We start from the raw sequence: 16,127 nt of genomic DNA, 5'->3' as shown, positions 1-16,127 counted from the left end.
TTTCCCAACAAAAAGCATATTTATGTGGTTTCTTCTAAAATATGACTTCCTACTGATGCCATTCTCACTCCAAGCCCATGAAATTATTCAGCTTCTAAACCCATCCTGAAATAGACTGCAAGAGAGTTCCTGAAAGGGGCCACCCGATCTCAATGTCATTTCAAAATCACCACATTCCAGCCATGAAACCTGAGTCTGTTCCCTCATTTCTAAAATGAAGCTGGTACCTATCCTATTTACATTGCTAGCTTATGTGCAAATGAGAAAGTAATTAACTATAAGGTATATTAGTACAAAGTGTTACTATTATTAGTCTGGCACATGCTCTAAATTTCCAAATCCACATTTTTTATTAGTTTACACTGGCCTAAAATCATTTATTCAAACAATCCAAAAGATACCTGTTTTTAAGACTTGATCGGTAATACTTTTCTTGGCTAGCATGAAAAGCAATGTCTATAAGCGTACTTACGTGTATTTTAAGAAGCATAATGAATTTAACAAATGTTATTTAAGCTGATATATACATATACATTTTAAGAATGCCTATCAAGGCCCTGGCCAGTTGGCTCAGTGGTAGAGCATTGGCCCAGTATGTAGATGTCCCAGGTTCGATTCCCAGTCAGGGCACACAGGAGAAGTAACCATCTGCTTCTCTGCCTCTCCATCTAGCCCTTCACTCCCTCTCCTCTCTCACAGCCAGAGACTTCACTGGTTCAAGCGTTGGCCCCCAGACACTAGGATAGCTCATTTGATTCGAGCAACCACCCAAGACAGGGGGGGTTACTGAATGGATCCCAGAGAGGGCACAGGAGGGAGTCAGTCTCATTATCTCCCCTCCTCTCATTTAAAAAGATACTCTGAGTAGTCCTGGCCCAAGTGGCTCAGTGGATAAAGCATTGTCCTAGTGCACCAAGGTCAAGGGTTTGACCCCCGGTGAGGCACATATGAGAAGCAATCAAAGAATGCACAACTAAATGGAACTAAGTGAAACAAGCTGATGCTTCTCTCTCTCTCCCTCCTCCCCATTACTTGCTCTCAAATCAATGGAAAATTTAAAAACAAAAAGATAAAAATATTCTGGGCCTATTATTAATTATGTGAATATATATTATTAATGACATAAGTAATTCACTTTAGGGTAATTTATTGAAATATTGAAAAAACTTTTAAGTTGAGCTCTTGAGACAGTTACCGGCCATTCTTCGTTCTGGCAGCATGTGGATACGCTCAGGAACTCACACACACGCATACACACACTCCGCTCCAAGCACAGCTACCCACCTGCTTCCGCGCGTCCACGTCGGCAGCATCCTCAATGTACGTGTCATCCACCTCACGCTCTTCCAGCTCCTTCTCAGCATTTTCTGGTAGAACAATCTCAAAGTCATTCTTAGGGGCAGGAAGGCCCAACAACCCTAAACGGAGGTGTTCACGAGACTCTCTTTCCTGCAGGAAAAAATGGTCCTTCTCAATTCATACACATTTAGTATTCAACCAATATTCTTTAAGTTTCTAAGAAATAATGAGCCTAATTTTAATTCTACAAAACAATCCCCAACTTCAGAGCTAGACGAGTTTTTAAATTTCTGTCTCCATTTCTTCTCTATGGTAAGAAGAATCCATTTGGAATCAGTACAGTTACTCTGGGATAGTCTCACAGAAGGTTTAGAAAGTACCTCAAAGTGGGGCCAAAAGAAAAGTCCTTCAGGATTTCCATTTAAGGAAAACATTCTGACAAGATATTTAATGGCAAACAAAAGAACGAGTTCAAAAGTCAATTTGTCCTTGGACTAATAAAATCTAATCTGAGCTCTGGCTGGATAGCTCAGCTGGTTAAAGCATCACTCGGATATGCAGAAGGAGCCTGTTCGATCCCAGGTCAGGGCACAGACAAGAACAGATTGATGTTCCTGTATCTCTCTCTAAATCAAAATAAATTTTTTAATTTAATCTAAAAAGATGCCTGAATCTGTATGTGTATGCTGTGTATGTACATTTTTAATACCAAGACTAGATCACACGCAGGCCAAAAAAGCCCACTGTGCATGAAGAAGTTTTGCCCAGGACACACTCACTCACGTCCTCAGCCCCACCCCATTAAAAACTAACTCTAACCAAATCTATATATGAAGTTAGAATTTGTAAACTGACTACAACATCATTGGAACTCATTAAAAAAATAAATGTATCTCAGTGATTTTCTGTGGCATCAAAGAGCAAGGCCTAATAATGATGTAATAAATGCAGTAACATGGGCAGAGCAAAACTGCAACTTTATAATTACCTTTGTACATCACCATGCAACAACACATGAAAGAAAACTTCACTAGGATCAGCAATAAATATCAAATTAACTTGGCTCTGTGATCTAGACTGTCCTTTTACAAGTACAGAGCAAACAGAGGAATCAAGAGTCAAAATCTAGTTTGAAGCATTCAAAACTAATTTAACAAAAATAAAAGATTTTTTAAATAAACGTGTCACTCAAGAATGTATGAATTAGTAAACTGATAAAATCATAAAAGATATAAGAAATATTACTACAGACATAATCAATATTCACAAACATAGTAAGAAAAAATAGGCATAAGACCAAAAGTTTCCCTTCTTAAGTACTAGTAATCATTTTCCTTTTCCGACATCATGGGTGTATAGATCCTTAAAATAATGAAACAGCACTGACGGGGGGGGGGGTAGCTTGGCACCCATAAGATACAAAGGAAAATTTTTTAAGAGTATTGAAAGAGAATCGGCGTGTACCATCTGCTTCACATAAGAGGGATCACTGTAGTCTGCCATTCCATCCTCAGGATTAATGTTCAGCTTGTCTCGAAGAGGAGTCCTTCCCGGGGTGGAGTTAACGACTGGTTTGGGAGTTGTCCCACTCCGGGGAGTCAGCCCTTCAGATCCATGAGAGGGAGTCCTAGAAAGACATTCTAATTAATAAAAGTGCTTTTACTTGTATTGTGTTTTCAATTGTTTTTCACATGAATTATTTTACAAGGAAAAAAATAAATAAATATTCCAGAAATTGTCTCCCTACCGGGTTTTAGGTTAGATTTTTAGGTTAAAATAAAGTTTGGCTCAGCTAGCTTAATATTTACATGCAGTATTTTTATTTTAATGACTTTCAAGTAGTTATTACATTTGACATTTCCTACCTTTCTAAACTAGGTCCATCAAACATTATCTCAACTTTTCCTTGATGCCGTAGGGAGGCTTAGAACATACAATGGCCAGAGAGCACTACCAGCCAAAGATGCCAGGCTTGCCTGCCCTGTGGTGGCACAGTGGATAGAGCATCCACCTGAAACGCTGAGGTCACCAGTTTGAAACCCCAGGCTTGCCTGCCCTGTGGTGGCACAGTGGATAGAGCATCCACCTGAAACGCTGAGGTCACCAGTTTGAAACCCCAGGCTTGCCTGCCCTGTGGTGGCACAGTGGATAGAGCATCAACCTGAAACGCTGAGATCACCAGTTTGAAACCCCAGGCTTGCCTGGTCAAGGCACATAAGAGAAGCAACCATGAGTTGATGCTTTCTGCTCCTTCCCCTGCCTTTCTCTCTCACTTTTCCCCACTCTAAAATCAATAAATAAAATATTTTAAAAAAAGAAAAAAGACACCCAGGCTCTCTGAGTTCAGGATCTTCATCTAATCATTCTATCCTCCTTCCTCTACTGGCTATCACTTCATTATCATCAGTGCGCAAACTTTAAGTAGTTCCTCTCACATTTTTTTTGAAATCATACTTAAATATGAAGTTCTAAGTGAGAGATTTTAGAATTATATCTAAATATGAGTAGTTGTAAGAGCTGGGAGAGACTCTCTTAGGAATAAAGTCCACAGACTTTGCAACTTAAGTTTTAATTGTTTAAAGCCTTTTTATTTTGGCTGCTTCCTTCCTGTTTCTTGAATGTTTCAGAAAGGTGGTGCTGCCAGACAAGCTGGTCCCCAGAGGAGAGGTGAGGAGAGGTGAGGAGCCGTGAGGTGTTACCGTACAAAACACGGTCCCTGCCCCCAAGGAGCTTACAGTCTAGTTGGGAGACAGGATATACACAGAAAAAGAGGGATCGGGCTCTCTTACAAGCCTTGCAAGAAGTGTTAAAACAGATCCTGCTGTCATGTACAGCTCTAGCAGTCAGATGCTCCTCACACTGAACAACCAGGGCGGACACACCCTAATGTTAAAAGTACGGAGCGTCGTCCCAGCACGCAAGGTGGCAGGTTTGATCCCAGGTCAGGGCACGCACAGGAATCAAACAATGAATGCTAAGTGGAACAATAAATCAATGTTTCTCTCTCAAAAAGCAATTTACAAACATTTTTAAAATTTAATTTAAAAATTAAAAGTAAACCCCAAATATTTCCAACCTCAAATTCTATTTAAATACGACTTGCTTCTATAACGTTCGTATCTCAAAAATTCTTCTTTAGAACACAATAGCTTAAAACAAAAGAATTGCAAACAAATACTGAACTCTGAAATCTAGTCAATGACATACACAAGGAAGTGTTCAGGGGTGAAATAAACTGATACTTGCAAGTTACTCTGAAATACATTAAAAGAAAATGGATCAATAGATGATGGATGGATGGATAGATTTGTGATAAAACAAATATAGTAAAATGTTAACAACTGTAGAACCTAGGTGGTAAGTGTAACAATGTTTGCTTTCCCATTTTTTCAACCTCTATGAATGTTCGAAATTTTCATAATAAAATGTTGGGGAGAAGGCAATAGTAATACATACACAAAAAGGATTACAGCTTTTATCAAATTCTCCAAATGATCATTAACAATGGGTTGACCTGGTCTTTTTTGTTTGTTTGTTTGTTTTTTTTGTTTTGGTATTTTTTCTGAAGCTGGAAACGGGGAGAGACAGTCAGACAGACTCCCGCATGCGCCCGACCGGGATCCACCTGGCACGCCCACCAGGGGCGTCGCTCTGCTGCAACCAGAGCCACTCTAGCGCCTGGGGCAGAGGCCAAGGAGCCATCCCCAGCGCCCGGGCCATCTTTGCTCCAATGGAGCCTTGGCTGCGGGAGGGGAAGAGAGAGACAGAGAGGAAGGAGGGGGTGGGGGTGGAGAAGCAAATGGGCGCTTCTCCTATGTGCCCTGGCCGGGAATCAAACCCGGGTCCCCCACACGCCAGGCCGATGCTCTACCACTGAGCCAACCGTCCAGGGCGACCTGGTCTTTTAAATCAGACAGAAAGTCTTTGGAAATAAGGTGTTAGCATCAGAAACTCTGCAAAAAGAAGGAAGCTCCATATAGTATTTAACCATTTCCAGGATATTTTATGTTATGTACTACTAGGAGTGAAGAAAAATCAGAAAGACAAGTTGATCACTTATTTCCATTCTCTGTTAATATTATGAAAGCAAACACGTTGTCCAAGTCCTCAGATTCAAGTTTATCCAAAACAGAAAACATCTATTAATTTACAATACCTGAACGGGGTAGAAAGAACTGTGTTTGGAGTCTGTACAACCTGCCGCTGAGGAGTCACACCTGAGAAGTCACTCTCGTGCAATGGTGTGTTAAGTCCACCTTTTAATGGGGTGTCCACGTTGGTCAGAGCCATGAGGTTCTGGGCTTCCTGATTAAGGAGAAAGTAAAGTATTTTAACAATTTAGACAGATGAGCAGAATGCTCTCATCTGGTCCTACTATAGAAATCTTACCAACAGGCAAAATTCTTACACCCTTTCTCAATGAAAACCCAGAGACAACCGGGCCATGGCAGAGTCAACACTTCCATTCCTCCTATCAAACTAACATTGTACCTCAGAAGTTTGAAGAACAAAGTTTTTATGTCAGGAAATGCTTTTGTGGTCTCATATGAAATTACCATTACCCAAAAGCTTCTCCTATATTACCTGTGCCAAACCTCTTTATAATGATAAACTAAAAATTCAAATTTCCCAGTGAGCTTAGGCTAAATGTCAGAACACCAAAACTATAATCCAGCTTCATCACTACTTGTATACCTAGTCTTCATCAGATGCTCTGAATCTCAGATTCTCATTCTGCGAAGTTAAGACACTACCAACTAACTGGCCTATCCACGTCCTAAGAAAACTCATGTGGGCAGGGTCCCTCCTGAAACCCTGCCCGACCTCAGTCCCTCCACTACAGCCCTGTGTTCATTACTACCACTGTACCTATAAGCCTCTTACTACTGAACTTAGAGTCTGTAAAAGACTTAATTTTAAAGATAGTCACACCATTATCTCTCATCTCACATGCTCTTGTTATAATCTTGACACTCCTTCCATCATGGACTGGAGGGTGGGGGAGGGGGGTCTATGTGGACTCTTCAATCTAGGTGGACTCATAATTAACAGAATGCAGCATTAAATGACACTGCTTGACTTGCAAGGCAAGGGTAGAAAAAAATGCAGCTTCCCACCACATTCACTAAAACACATACTGGAGCTCTGAGAGACCATGGGAGAAGTTCAACTGCTGATGCCACTATACCAGGAGAAAGCCCAAGCCACATGGAGTGGCCACACGCAAGTTTACTCCACATTCCCAGATGAGGATCCAACACACAGCCAGCATCAAATACCAAACACAGAAAGATGATTCCAGGCCTATCAATCAAGTCACGCTCATATGCTGAGTCATCCTAGCCGAGGCCCTAGACACCATGGAGCAGACACAGGCCATTCCTTCTGTGCCCTGTCTGAATTCCTCACCCACAGAAACCATGAGTACAGCAAAATGTTTTAAACCACTTAAGTTCTGGGGCAAAATAAAGTGGAGCAAGGCTTATTCCATTATTCACTATTCATGGAAAGAACCTTAAAATTTCACATTATCAACTTAGGTGTTCTTTTTGCTATTCCAAATAAAAAACATTTCTCCCCATCTATGTTCCCAAAAGGCTGGCCAGCTTTATCTCTCCAGGCAGAAGAATGAAAGCTACCTACTTCTTTGGGGAATCTAACACAAGAAAAAAAAATCTAGAAATACTGACATCAACTGTTCCCCACCCTAGCCAGTTGGCTCAGTGGATAGAGCATCGGCCAGGATTTTCACATCACCAGTTCAATTCCTGGTCAAGGCACACAAGAGAAACTACCATTTGTCCCTCTCCCCATCCCTCTCCTTCTTCTTTCCGTCTTTTCTTCCCACAGCCAGCGGCTCGACTGGTTCAAACGTCACCCCGCGTGCTAAGCACAGCTCATTGGTCTGAGTGTATCAGCCTCAGGGGCTAAAAATAGCTTGAGTGATTTGAGCATCAGCCTGGGTGGATGCCAGAAGAAATGGATATGGAATCTGTCTGTCTCTGCTGCTCTCAAATAAATAAATAAATAAATAAGAGTTCCCCAATCAAACATCCCAGCAAGTTCACCCTACAAGGAAGCCCAGAGTCAAGGAGCCCCAACCACCCCAGGAAACTTCTGATCGGCTTTAATTGCCCCATCCCTACCCTGGATATAGGCAGAGAACCAAAGAGCAAAAGATATTTAAGGAGGCATCTCATATGAAAGTTAGACAATAAGGCTAACAAAAGAAACTTAAAGACTATGCAGAGAGAAGAAAACCTATGAAAATAAACAAAACCATCAGTAACAGCCTCAGAGAAATAAGAGAAAATATTCATATATAAGAATGCAATGTTAAAATGTTGAACACGGCCCTGGCTGGTTAGCTCAGTTGGTTAAAAACATCACCCCAAAACAAGGTTGCAGGTTCGATCCCTGGTCAGGGCACACATGGGAAGCAACCAAAAAAACACACAACTGAGTGGAACAACAAATGCTTCTCTTCCCCCTGCCCTCTCTCTTCCTCTCTCTGTCTTTCTAATATTCAATAAAAAATTAAGCCCTGGCCAGATAGCTCAGTTGATTGGAGCGTCATCCCAGAGCACAAAGGTTGCCAGTTTTATTTCCCAGGTCAGGGCGCATACAAGAGCAGCTTGATGTTTCTGTCTCTCTCTCTCTCTCTCTCTCTCCCCCAGCCTCTCTTTAAAAAGTAATTAATTAAAAATAAATAAGTAAGAAAATCTGAAGTTCATGGAGACCAGATCAATGAAAGGGAGGAAATTTGTTTTTAATTTCAAAATAACTTCCCCGAACCGAAGGCCATGAGTCTCCAGAATGAAAAGATCCACAAAGAAAGTAGAACAATGGTTAAAAACAGACCCACACCAACAAAGAGGCTTGTAAAAAAGAGAGGCCCATCTAAACTCCCAGAGAAAGGAAAACACAGGTTCCCTATGAACAGCCTGAATGGCTCTCAAGGTCTCAACAGCAACAAGGGAGCGCTGCCTTCAAAACGGAAAAAAACCATTTCAATTTGGAATTCTAAATCCAGTTACACTATCAACCAAAAAAGAAGGTAGAAGACTAATGCAGGTATACAAGGTCTAAAAATTCTGTCGTCCGTAAACACTTTTGCAGAAAACTACCATCAGGTCCACTTCACTGACATGGGATGAACCCAGAAAGCCCAAGCCGTGGGAGCTGGGGAGGAGGGGATGGAGGACTTCGGGTGAGGTGAGAGGAAACCAGGAGGAGGGGCTGTCCACAAGACCTAAAACGTCATCAGTCCAGACTAGAACATTCAGAATGTCTAGGAAAGTCTTCCTCAAATAGATAAGAATACCTAAAATTTGCCCAGATGACAGGAGATTTACAGTTAACATCAAGTCTACAGATGAATTAGTGCTATGTAATCGGAAAATTTAACAACTGCATAAAACAAGTATTAACTCAAAGAAAAACAAAATACTGTGCAGTAAAGTAGGTATACGACACTTTGTGACTCAGCACTGAATACGGCTTACAGAGTCATACGGTCAACCATGAATGTGGAGCTAACCAAAATGATGACAGAACCATAATGGAAGAGGGGCTGAAAAGCGTGCGTCTGCGCATGTGTGATGGTGGGGGAGGATGTAAGGGAGTCCGATGTTCAAACTCGGGAATAAGAGCCTAAAACTGGAAAAATCAACGTGTACCGTATTTCCCCATGTAGAAGACGCACTGTTTTTGAAAAACTTGGGGTCTAAAAACTGGGTGTGTCTGCTAAAGGTTGTAGATTTTTTTACTTGCACTTCCTGCTTTTTCGCGCTTGTTTTTGCGCTCACTGTTGAAGACAGTGATCTCTGTCGTCAGACACAGATGAGGACAAGCTAATGGATGGGAGTTTTGACAGTGATGAGGAGTTGTATGAGTTTTATGATGAATAAAACTTGAGTTCTTATAATAACTTTATGTAATACAGTTTTTTTCAAATTTCGGGCCCCAAAATTAACATGCGTCTTATACATGGGAGCATCTTATTGGTTGTGAACAACGGAAACAAGTGTCTTAGCAATAAGGTGGTAAAGCAGAGAGTTGTCACTGGAGCCTCGAGAGAGCAAGTGAGAAGGGCCACAACTGTCCGCTCCCTGAAGCCAGGCAGGACTGCGTCCCTCCCGAAGCAAGACCCCGACATGGCATTTCTGACCATTAGAGAAAAGGAAATGAGGTGCCAGGGTAACAGAAACTCCACAGTGTCTGCTGGCTTGGCTCCTGCCTGGCCCGCAGACACCCTAAGCCCACGGAGCTGCAGGCCTCCGGCGCTGAGGAGAGGGGAGGCGGCAGCACTACGGCGCCGACACCAAGCCAAGGACAGAAAGGCAAGGAAGTTTTTCAAGTTGCTGACTACACACATGACTTCTTTCTAGAACTGCAGGCAACATGCCATTTTAAAATGCGGTGCTAAAGGCTAAGGAAGGTAGAAGGGCTGGCTTCCAAAAAAAAAAAAAAAAAGACTATGACTTAACAGGTAGAAACAAAACGGCCTAATAAACTGAATCTGCTAGTTTAGCATCCCTACTACAGAAATCTCTAAGATCCTTGCATTCAGGACTGAGTTTCAAACTGCTGACCCTCAAAGAAACAAAACCAACCGCCCAGTGTTCGGCTTCACAACCCTTTCAAGAACAATGAACAAAGAGAAAGGCTCTCGCACTCCACTCTGACAGCTCACCTGCAGGATTCTGTCCTGGGAAGCCGGTGTCCGCGGTGTCCTAAGCGCGATGCTGTTGTTGGTGACATTGTACTCAGACAACAGAGTGCTGGAAGCAGAGTTTGTTATGCCAGACTCCTCAGCAGTCTGACGTGCGATTTCACTCGCCTGGCCTACTTTCACAACTTCCTGCAGTTCTGCATCTGAAATCTAAAAAGATCGTCATCACAGTAAGCAGTATTTTAATCAGAGAAGAACACACCTTCCATACACCAGCAAGACCAACCGCTGAAGCTGTATGATGAGTACACAGGCTTCCCTGTGCTACTCACTCTATGTTTTTGGGTCTGAAAATTTCCATAACAGTTTTTTCAAGTCTTTCCTTTATAATGTCTGTGTGTAGCAGTGGGAAGGGGGGAATAATGGTAATTCCATGGTATCAAGCTGCAAAGTCTTATATGTATTTCCACACTGAGATCCTTTTAAACCATACAACATATTAATATACCAAAAACAAAATACTAGTGTTTGTACAAAACTATCATATGGGGAAATGACTGAAAAATAAAAAAAATATCACACAGAGAGTACACTCATCCACAAGGTCCCTAAGAAAATCAAAATGTGTTATCTTGGTAAGTTAACCAAAATAAATATCCTAAAGAGGACTAAGAAAAAAAGTTAAAAAAAAAATCTCAATTTGAGAAATATCACTACTAGGAACGGCAACATCAAACAATCTCAATTTGAGAACTGTCACTACTAGGAATGGCAACATCTGACAAATTATTTTGTGTGCGCCAAAGACTCCTGTGTTGATGCGGCCTGTGCACGCATCCAGAGGGCGCTCCTCCGGCCGCCGAAGTCCGTCCCTCTGCGGCATCAAACTCCTCTACAGCGCTGCAGTCCTCCAGACACAAGAGCTTATGAGGCTCCCCTCCTATGGCAAATATAAATTCCTTTTTCATCTGCAGTTTTTAAAGTAAAAAAAAAAAGCTTATTCAAAATTCCCATGTTTCTGTTCCTGACCATTTATAATTAAGTCAAAGGACTAAAGCTTGTAATAAGCTGAAGGATTGATTTTCTCTCTCTCCTCTCCATCTCCCACACTGATTTTTCACTGCTGTTGCCTCTAAAACATAAGCGTGGCACGACAAAATATTAACTAGAAGTAAGCAGCCTAAAGTCCACAAAACCAAATACCACTTTTATCCTGGTCTGGCCTGTGGCAGCACGGTGCATAAAGCATCAACCTGGAACACTGAGGTCGCTGGTTCAAAATTCCAGGCTTGCCCGGTCAGGGGACAAACAAGAAGCAACTATGAGTTGATGCTTTCCACTCCTCCCCTCTTTCTCTCCCTCTCTGAAAAAAATCAATAAGTATCTTTAAAAAAACAACAACAACAAAAAAAAACCTTTATCCTGGTCTGCCACAAAAAAACAGGCCTAGCGCCCTAACCTGCTCACAAATTGCTAAGAGCTGCCAATTACTTACTAAACCATCATATAAGCAGTTTCAGGCCTAGCATGATTTTACAAAGACATTTTGCTTATTTACTATGTTCTATCACAATGACTTATTTTTATGTGACTCACATATTACACCATGAATTTCTTAAGGGCACTGAGCACCTAGTAAAAACTTGGCACAAAAGCCCTCAAGTATTGCTGAGCAAATGATAAGTATTATGAGTCCACACAATGAAAGGAAAAAATGCTTTTATCCTATTACCTGAGGGGCCGGAAGTACCAGTTTGCTTCTCTTTTTAGTAAATTCAGAAACACCACTAGTTTGCAGAATAGCTGATGGTAAATCAGATTCTTTTTTCCTTTTCAAATGCTGCTTGTCTTTTTTTCTATCTCTTCCTTCTTTTTCACTGTCATGGACCAAGGAAGAGATTTTTAAGTTACATAAAGGCAACAACATTAAAAGTCATATAAATACTCATACATTTTGAACAAAATAATCTCATTTCTATGAAAATTACTAACAGACAAAAACTATATAAATTAAGTTGGTCTCTATACCAATATCTACCCACTATATTCAACAGGAATATGGACTTAAAATAACAAAAGAATTAACAAAACAGGATACACTAAATTATTAAATATGAAAACTATATAGTATGAAGATTATAATAAACTGAATGCTGCATATATAAAAAAAAAACAACCCATAAAATTATTCCTTCAGGCCCCAGCTGGCTAACTCAGTCCGTAAGAGCGTCATCCCAAACTGCCAAGGTTCAAGATCCCCGGGCAGGGCACACATGGGACGCAACCAGCAAATGCATAACCAGTGAAACAACAGATGAATGCTTTCCTCTCTCTCTCCCCCTTCCTGTGTCTCTCGAATTAAAAAAAAAATTTTTTCCTTTATCATATTATATTCACATAAAAATATGTGTACACATAGGAAAATGATGAAGTATATACCGAAAGGAAAGCAATTCATAGAGGCAACAAAATTAAAACATTGTGAATTTTAACATTTCCCTTTAAAACTGTAATTCAATTGTTCGTGATTTTTTAAATTCACAAAACATTTAAAAAAGGATATTTAAGTCCTGACAAATTACACCATAAAGTTGTTAGGTCTGACCCGGTGGTGGCACAGTGGATAGAGCATTGACCTGGGACACTAAGGGCCCAGGTTCAAAACCCGAGGTCGCCGGCTTGCGCGAGGACTCACCAGCTTGAGCATGGGATCATAGACACAACCCCATGGTCATTGGCTTGAGCCCAAGGTTGCAGGCTTGAGCGAAGGGTCACTAGCTCAGCTGTCTTTTAAAACTCCAGGAATACTTCCTCCCCTCTTTTGCATGTCATCCTCTTCCCCCATCTAGTTTACTCCTTCCAAATGATTAGTTTTCATCTTATACTTCTTTATTTGTAGAAGCTCTTATCTTTAGATTCTAAAGGAAGGTCCTAACTTAAGAAATAAATGCAATGGAATACATCCAAGAAAATTCTGTTTCACAGTGGCTAATATCTGTTATTCAGTAACAATTCATGCAATAGAAATGGAACATCAATCAGGAGGTGAAAAACTAAAAATCTTTGACAACCATAAATAGTTCTCCCCACAATTTTCTGACATAATTAAAGGAACGCTAAAAATCCCTTGAAATAGGCAAAATCCTCCGCATTCTAAGACATTTTATTAATATACCTACTTATCTTCATTAAGTGAAAAATTTTAAAATGCAAGGCAAAAAGAACCAGACCAGATTTTGACAGATTCCTTCAAGCTATTAGTAAAACAACTAACTGTTCAAAAATGTGCATAAATCTTAAGATTGTGACTCATTGAAAAGACAGTTCGCTAAGAGCCAAATGCTGACATTCAAGAGATACAAACAGCATTCTATGCGAAAAACAGGACGGCCAGGGTCACTGATTTTCTCACAAAGTGAACTCATTAAATAAATAAAAGCAAAGGGAGGCTATATTGTGCTAAATCAGGGGTAGTCAACCTTTTTATACCTACCGCCCACTTTTGTAGTAAAATTTTCTAACTGCCCACCGGTTCCACAGTGATGGTGATTTATAAAGTAGGGAAGTAACTTTACTCTAAAAAATTTATAAAGCAGAGTTACAACAAGTTAAAGCATATAATAATAATTACTTAACAAGTACTTTATATGGATTTTCGCTAAGGTAGGCAGAATTAATCTTTATAAAACAACTTATCATAGTTAAATCTATCTTTTTATTTATACTTTGGTTGCTCCACTATTGCCCACCATGAAAGCTGGAATGCCCACTAGTGGGCGGTAGGGACCAGGTTGACTACCACTGGGCTAAATAATAAACATCTGGTTCTGACAAGGATAACACTTGGCCCTCCATAAAATTCCTACTGCACCTTCCCATTTTCAAAATCAGAAAGGCACTTACGATCGTAACTCGCCATCAAGATCCTGTTGTCTTAACTTCCTGAAATCTGCATCAAGAGCCTGGTAGTTTTCCTCAGAAGTATCATAGAAACCAAGAGCAGGCTTTTTCTCAAATGGGATTTCAGCATTATAATCAACTCCTCTCTTTTTTTTTCTTTTCTTCTGAATTTCTATTCCAGCTGCTCGAAGTTCTCTTCTCTTTTGGAGGGCAGCAAGACGCCTGGAAAAAAAAGAACATAAGATCATCTTGAAAATCATTTCATGAGGAAAGTATGGATTAGCCAACAGAATTAAGACAACTGGTTATTTGAGGGGGGAAAATCCACCCCTCACACCAGTCACCAAAATAAAAATTCAGTTCCGAATTAAAGGGACGAGCGCAGGTGCATGCGCACACCCACACACAGACACAGAAGCGGAAAGAAAACCCAGAAGAACTGTGAGTAAGTATGTATCTTATCTTTGGATGGGCATGTACCAAATATAAATAAAGGGCAAAGGAAAAGAGCAATGGCTTTGAAATTTAACTTTTATATCTCTGTACCATTTTTAAAAAACCATAAAGCAAAATTAAAAGACAAATAATAGGAAAAAATATGTTACTAATATTAAGAATAGTTAGGCCCTGGACACTTGATTCAGTAACAGAGCATCAGCCTGGCATATGGATGTCTCAGGTTCAATTCCTGGTCAGGACACACAAGAGAAGCAACCATCTGCTTCTCCACCCCTCTCTCTCCTTCCTCCGTCCCTCTTCCCCTCCCGTAGCCAGTGACTCCGTTGGTTCAAGCAGTTCAAGCATCAGCCCCAGACGCTGAAAATAGCTCAGTTGGTTCAAGCACATCAACCTCAGGAGCTAAAAATAGCTTAATTTGAGCATCGGCCCCAGATAGGGGTTGCCAGGTGGATCCCAGTCAGGGCACATGTGGGAGTCTCTATCTCCCCTCCTGTCACTTAAATTAAAATAAAATAATAATATTGCAATAATAATAGGAATAGAAATAGTTAGACATAAAAAATCTATGCAAGCTTTTTTTTAAAAAAAAGCAGTTCACTAAGAAAAAAATGCAACTTGAACAATTTAAAAATCACAAATTAAATCACGTACCATTTCTGCATATTTAATTACTAGCAATTAGCTTTTTGTCCTGTTTCAAAGGCAAGGGTGCTAAAAAGTGGACCCTCTCCCACACTGGCAGTTGAGAAAATAAACTGATATAGCTTTCCCCAAAAAGAATTTGAAAATATACATTAAAACATTGAAGTTTTTCACATTTTCTTTTAACCTGGTAACTTCACTCCTCAGTCTTTAGCCTAAGGAAATAAGTAAGAACATGAACAAGGACTTGGCCCTCAAGCATTGTTTATAATACTGAATAACCAGATAATCTACCCAACAGTAAGAAATTAGTTAAATGAATTTATACATAGCTATAAGATAGGATATTATACAGCTATACATATAATCTTTAAAAAGCCTATAAATCTATTCCAACATAGAAAGATGCCCAAGGCACACAGCTATGCAAAAATGATTACAAAATATATGTGTACAGAGCAACAAGAATTACATGCATGTGTATGAATGACATATGCATGAGGAAATGTGAAGAGATCCACCAAAATATTAACAGTAATCATCACTGGAAGTAGGAATTTTTTTATTTGTACTTTCCTATGATGCCATAATTTTAATGATTTAATGAAGAGAAAGTTATTCACAATATTAATGGGGGGAAGAAAATCAATCCACAAAAATCAATTATAGGAGCAACTTCCAGCTAGAGAAGGTTCTGTAGACCTTAGCAAAACTGACAAATATTATTTTTTAAAATTATTTTTTAAATAATTTTTAAGTCTCTGAAAAGGATTCTAAGGGAATACAGCAAATGAAGAAGCATTTATTCAAGAAAACCTACTAAGGCCCTGGCCAGGTGGCTCAGTGGATAGAGCATCATCCTGGGGCACCAAGGTCGAGGGTTCAATCCCCAGTCAGGGCACATGTGAGAAGCAGTCAATGAGTGCACAACTAAGTGGAGCACGAGCTGATGCTTCTCTCTCTCTGCCCCCCCCCCACCCTTTCCTCTCTCTCTCTTTCAAATCAATGGAAAAATTTTTTTTTAAAAGAAAAAGAAAACTTACCAAAACTTGGCAAGAAAAGTGAGAATCTATGATATCTGAATCTAGACCCACTTCATGCAGCTCAAGGAGATGGAAACCCCACTCCACACTGCTAAGCCAGACACACAGGC

The 16,127-nt window shown here is 40.2% G+C and overlaps 1 protein-coding gene across 1 annotated transcript in view; it reads right to left on the bottom strand.

The window, feature by feature from the left end:
• Positions 1-16,127, bottom strand: part of CDC5L (cell division cycle 5 like) — a 56,403-nt gene that overhangs the window by 26,269 nt on the left and 14,007 nt on the right. Inside the window, exons 6-11 of the mRNA XM_066251632.1 lie at positions 13,877-14,095; positions 11,706-11,850; positions 9,995-10,183; positions 5,456-5,604; positions 2,764-2,926; positions 1,285-1,449 (exon numbers count right to left, since the gene is read on the bottom strand). Of these exons, the coding sequence (XP_066107729.1) occupies positions 1,285-1,449; positions 2,764-2,926; positions 5,456-5,604; positions 9,995-10,183; positions 11,706-11,850; positions 13,877-14,095 (1,030 nt within the window). The remainder of the gene's footprint in view (positions 1-1,284; positions 1,450-2,763; positions 2,927-5,455; positions 5,605-9,994; positions 10,184-11,705; positions 11,851-13,876; positions 14,096-16,127) is intronic.

The sequence above is a fragment of the Saccopteryx bilineata genome, chromosome 1, assembly GCF_036850765.1.
Source record: "Saccopteryx bilineata isolate mSacBil1 chromosome 1, mSacBil1_pri_phased_curated, whole genome shotgun sequence".
In the NCBI taxonomy this organism is placed as follows: domain Eukaryota; kingdom Metazoa; phylum Chordata; class Mammalia; order Chiroptera; family Emballonuridae; genus Saccopteryx; species Saccopteryx bilineata.
Note: the sequence above shows the minus strand (reverse complement) of the source record. Positions and strands in the feature narration are given on the sequence as shown.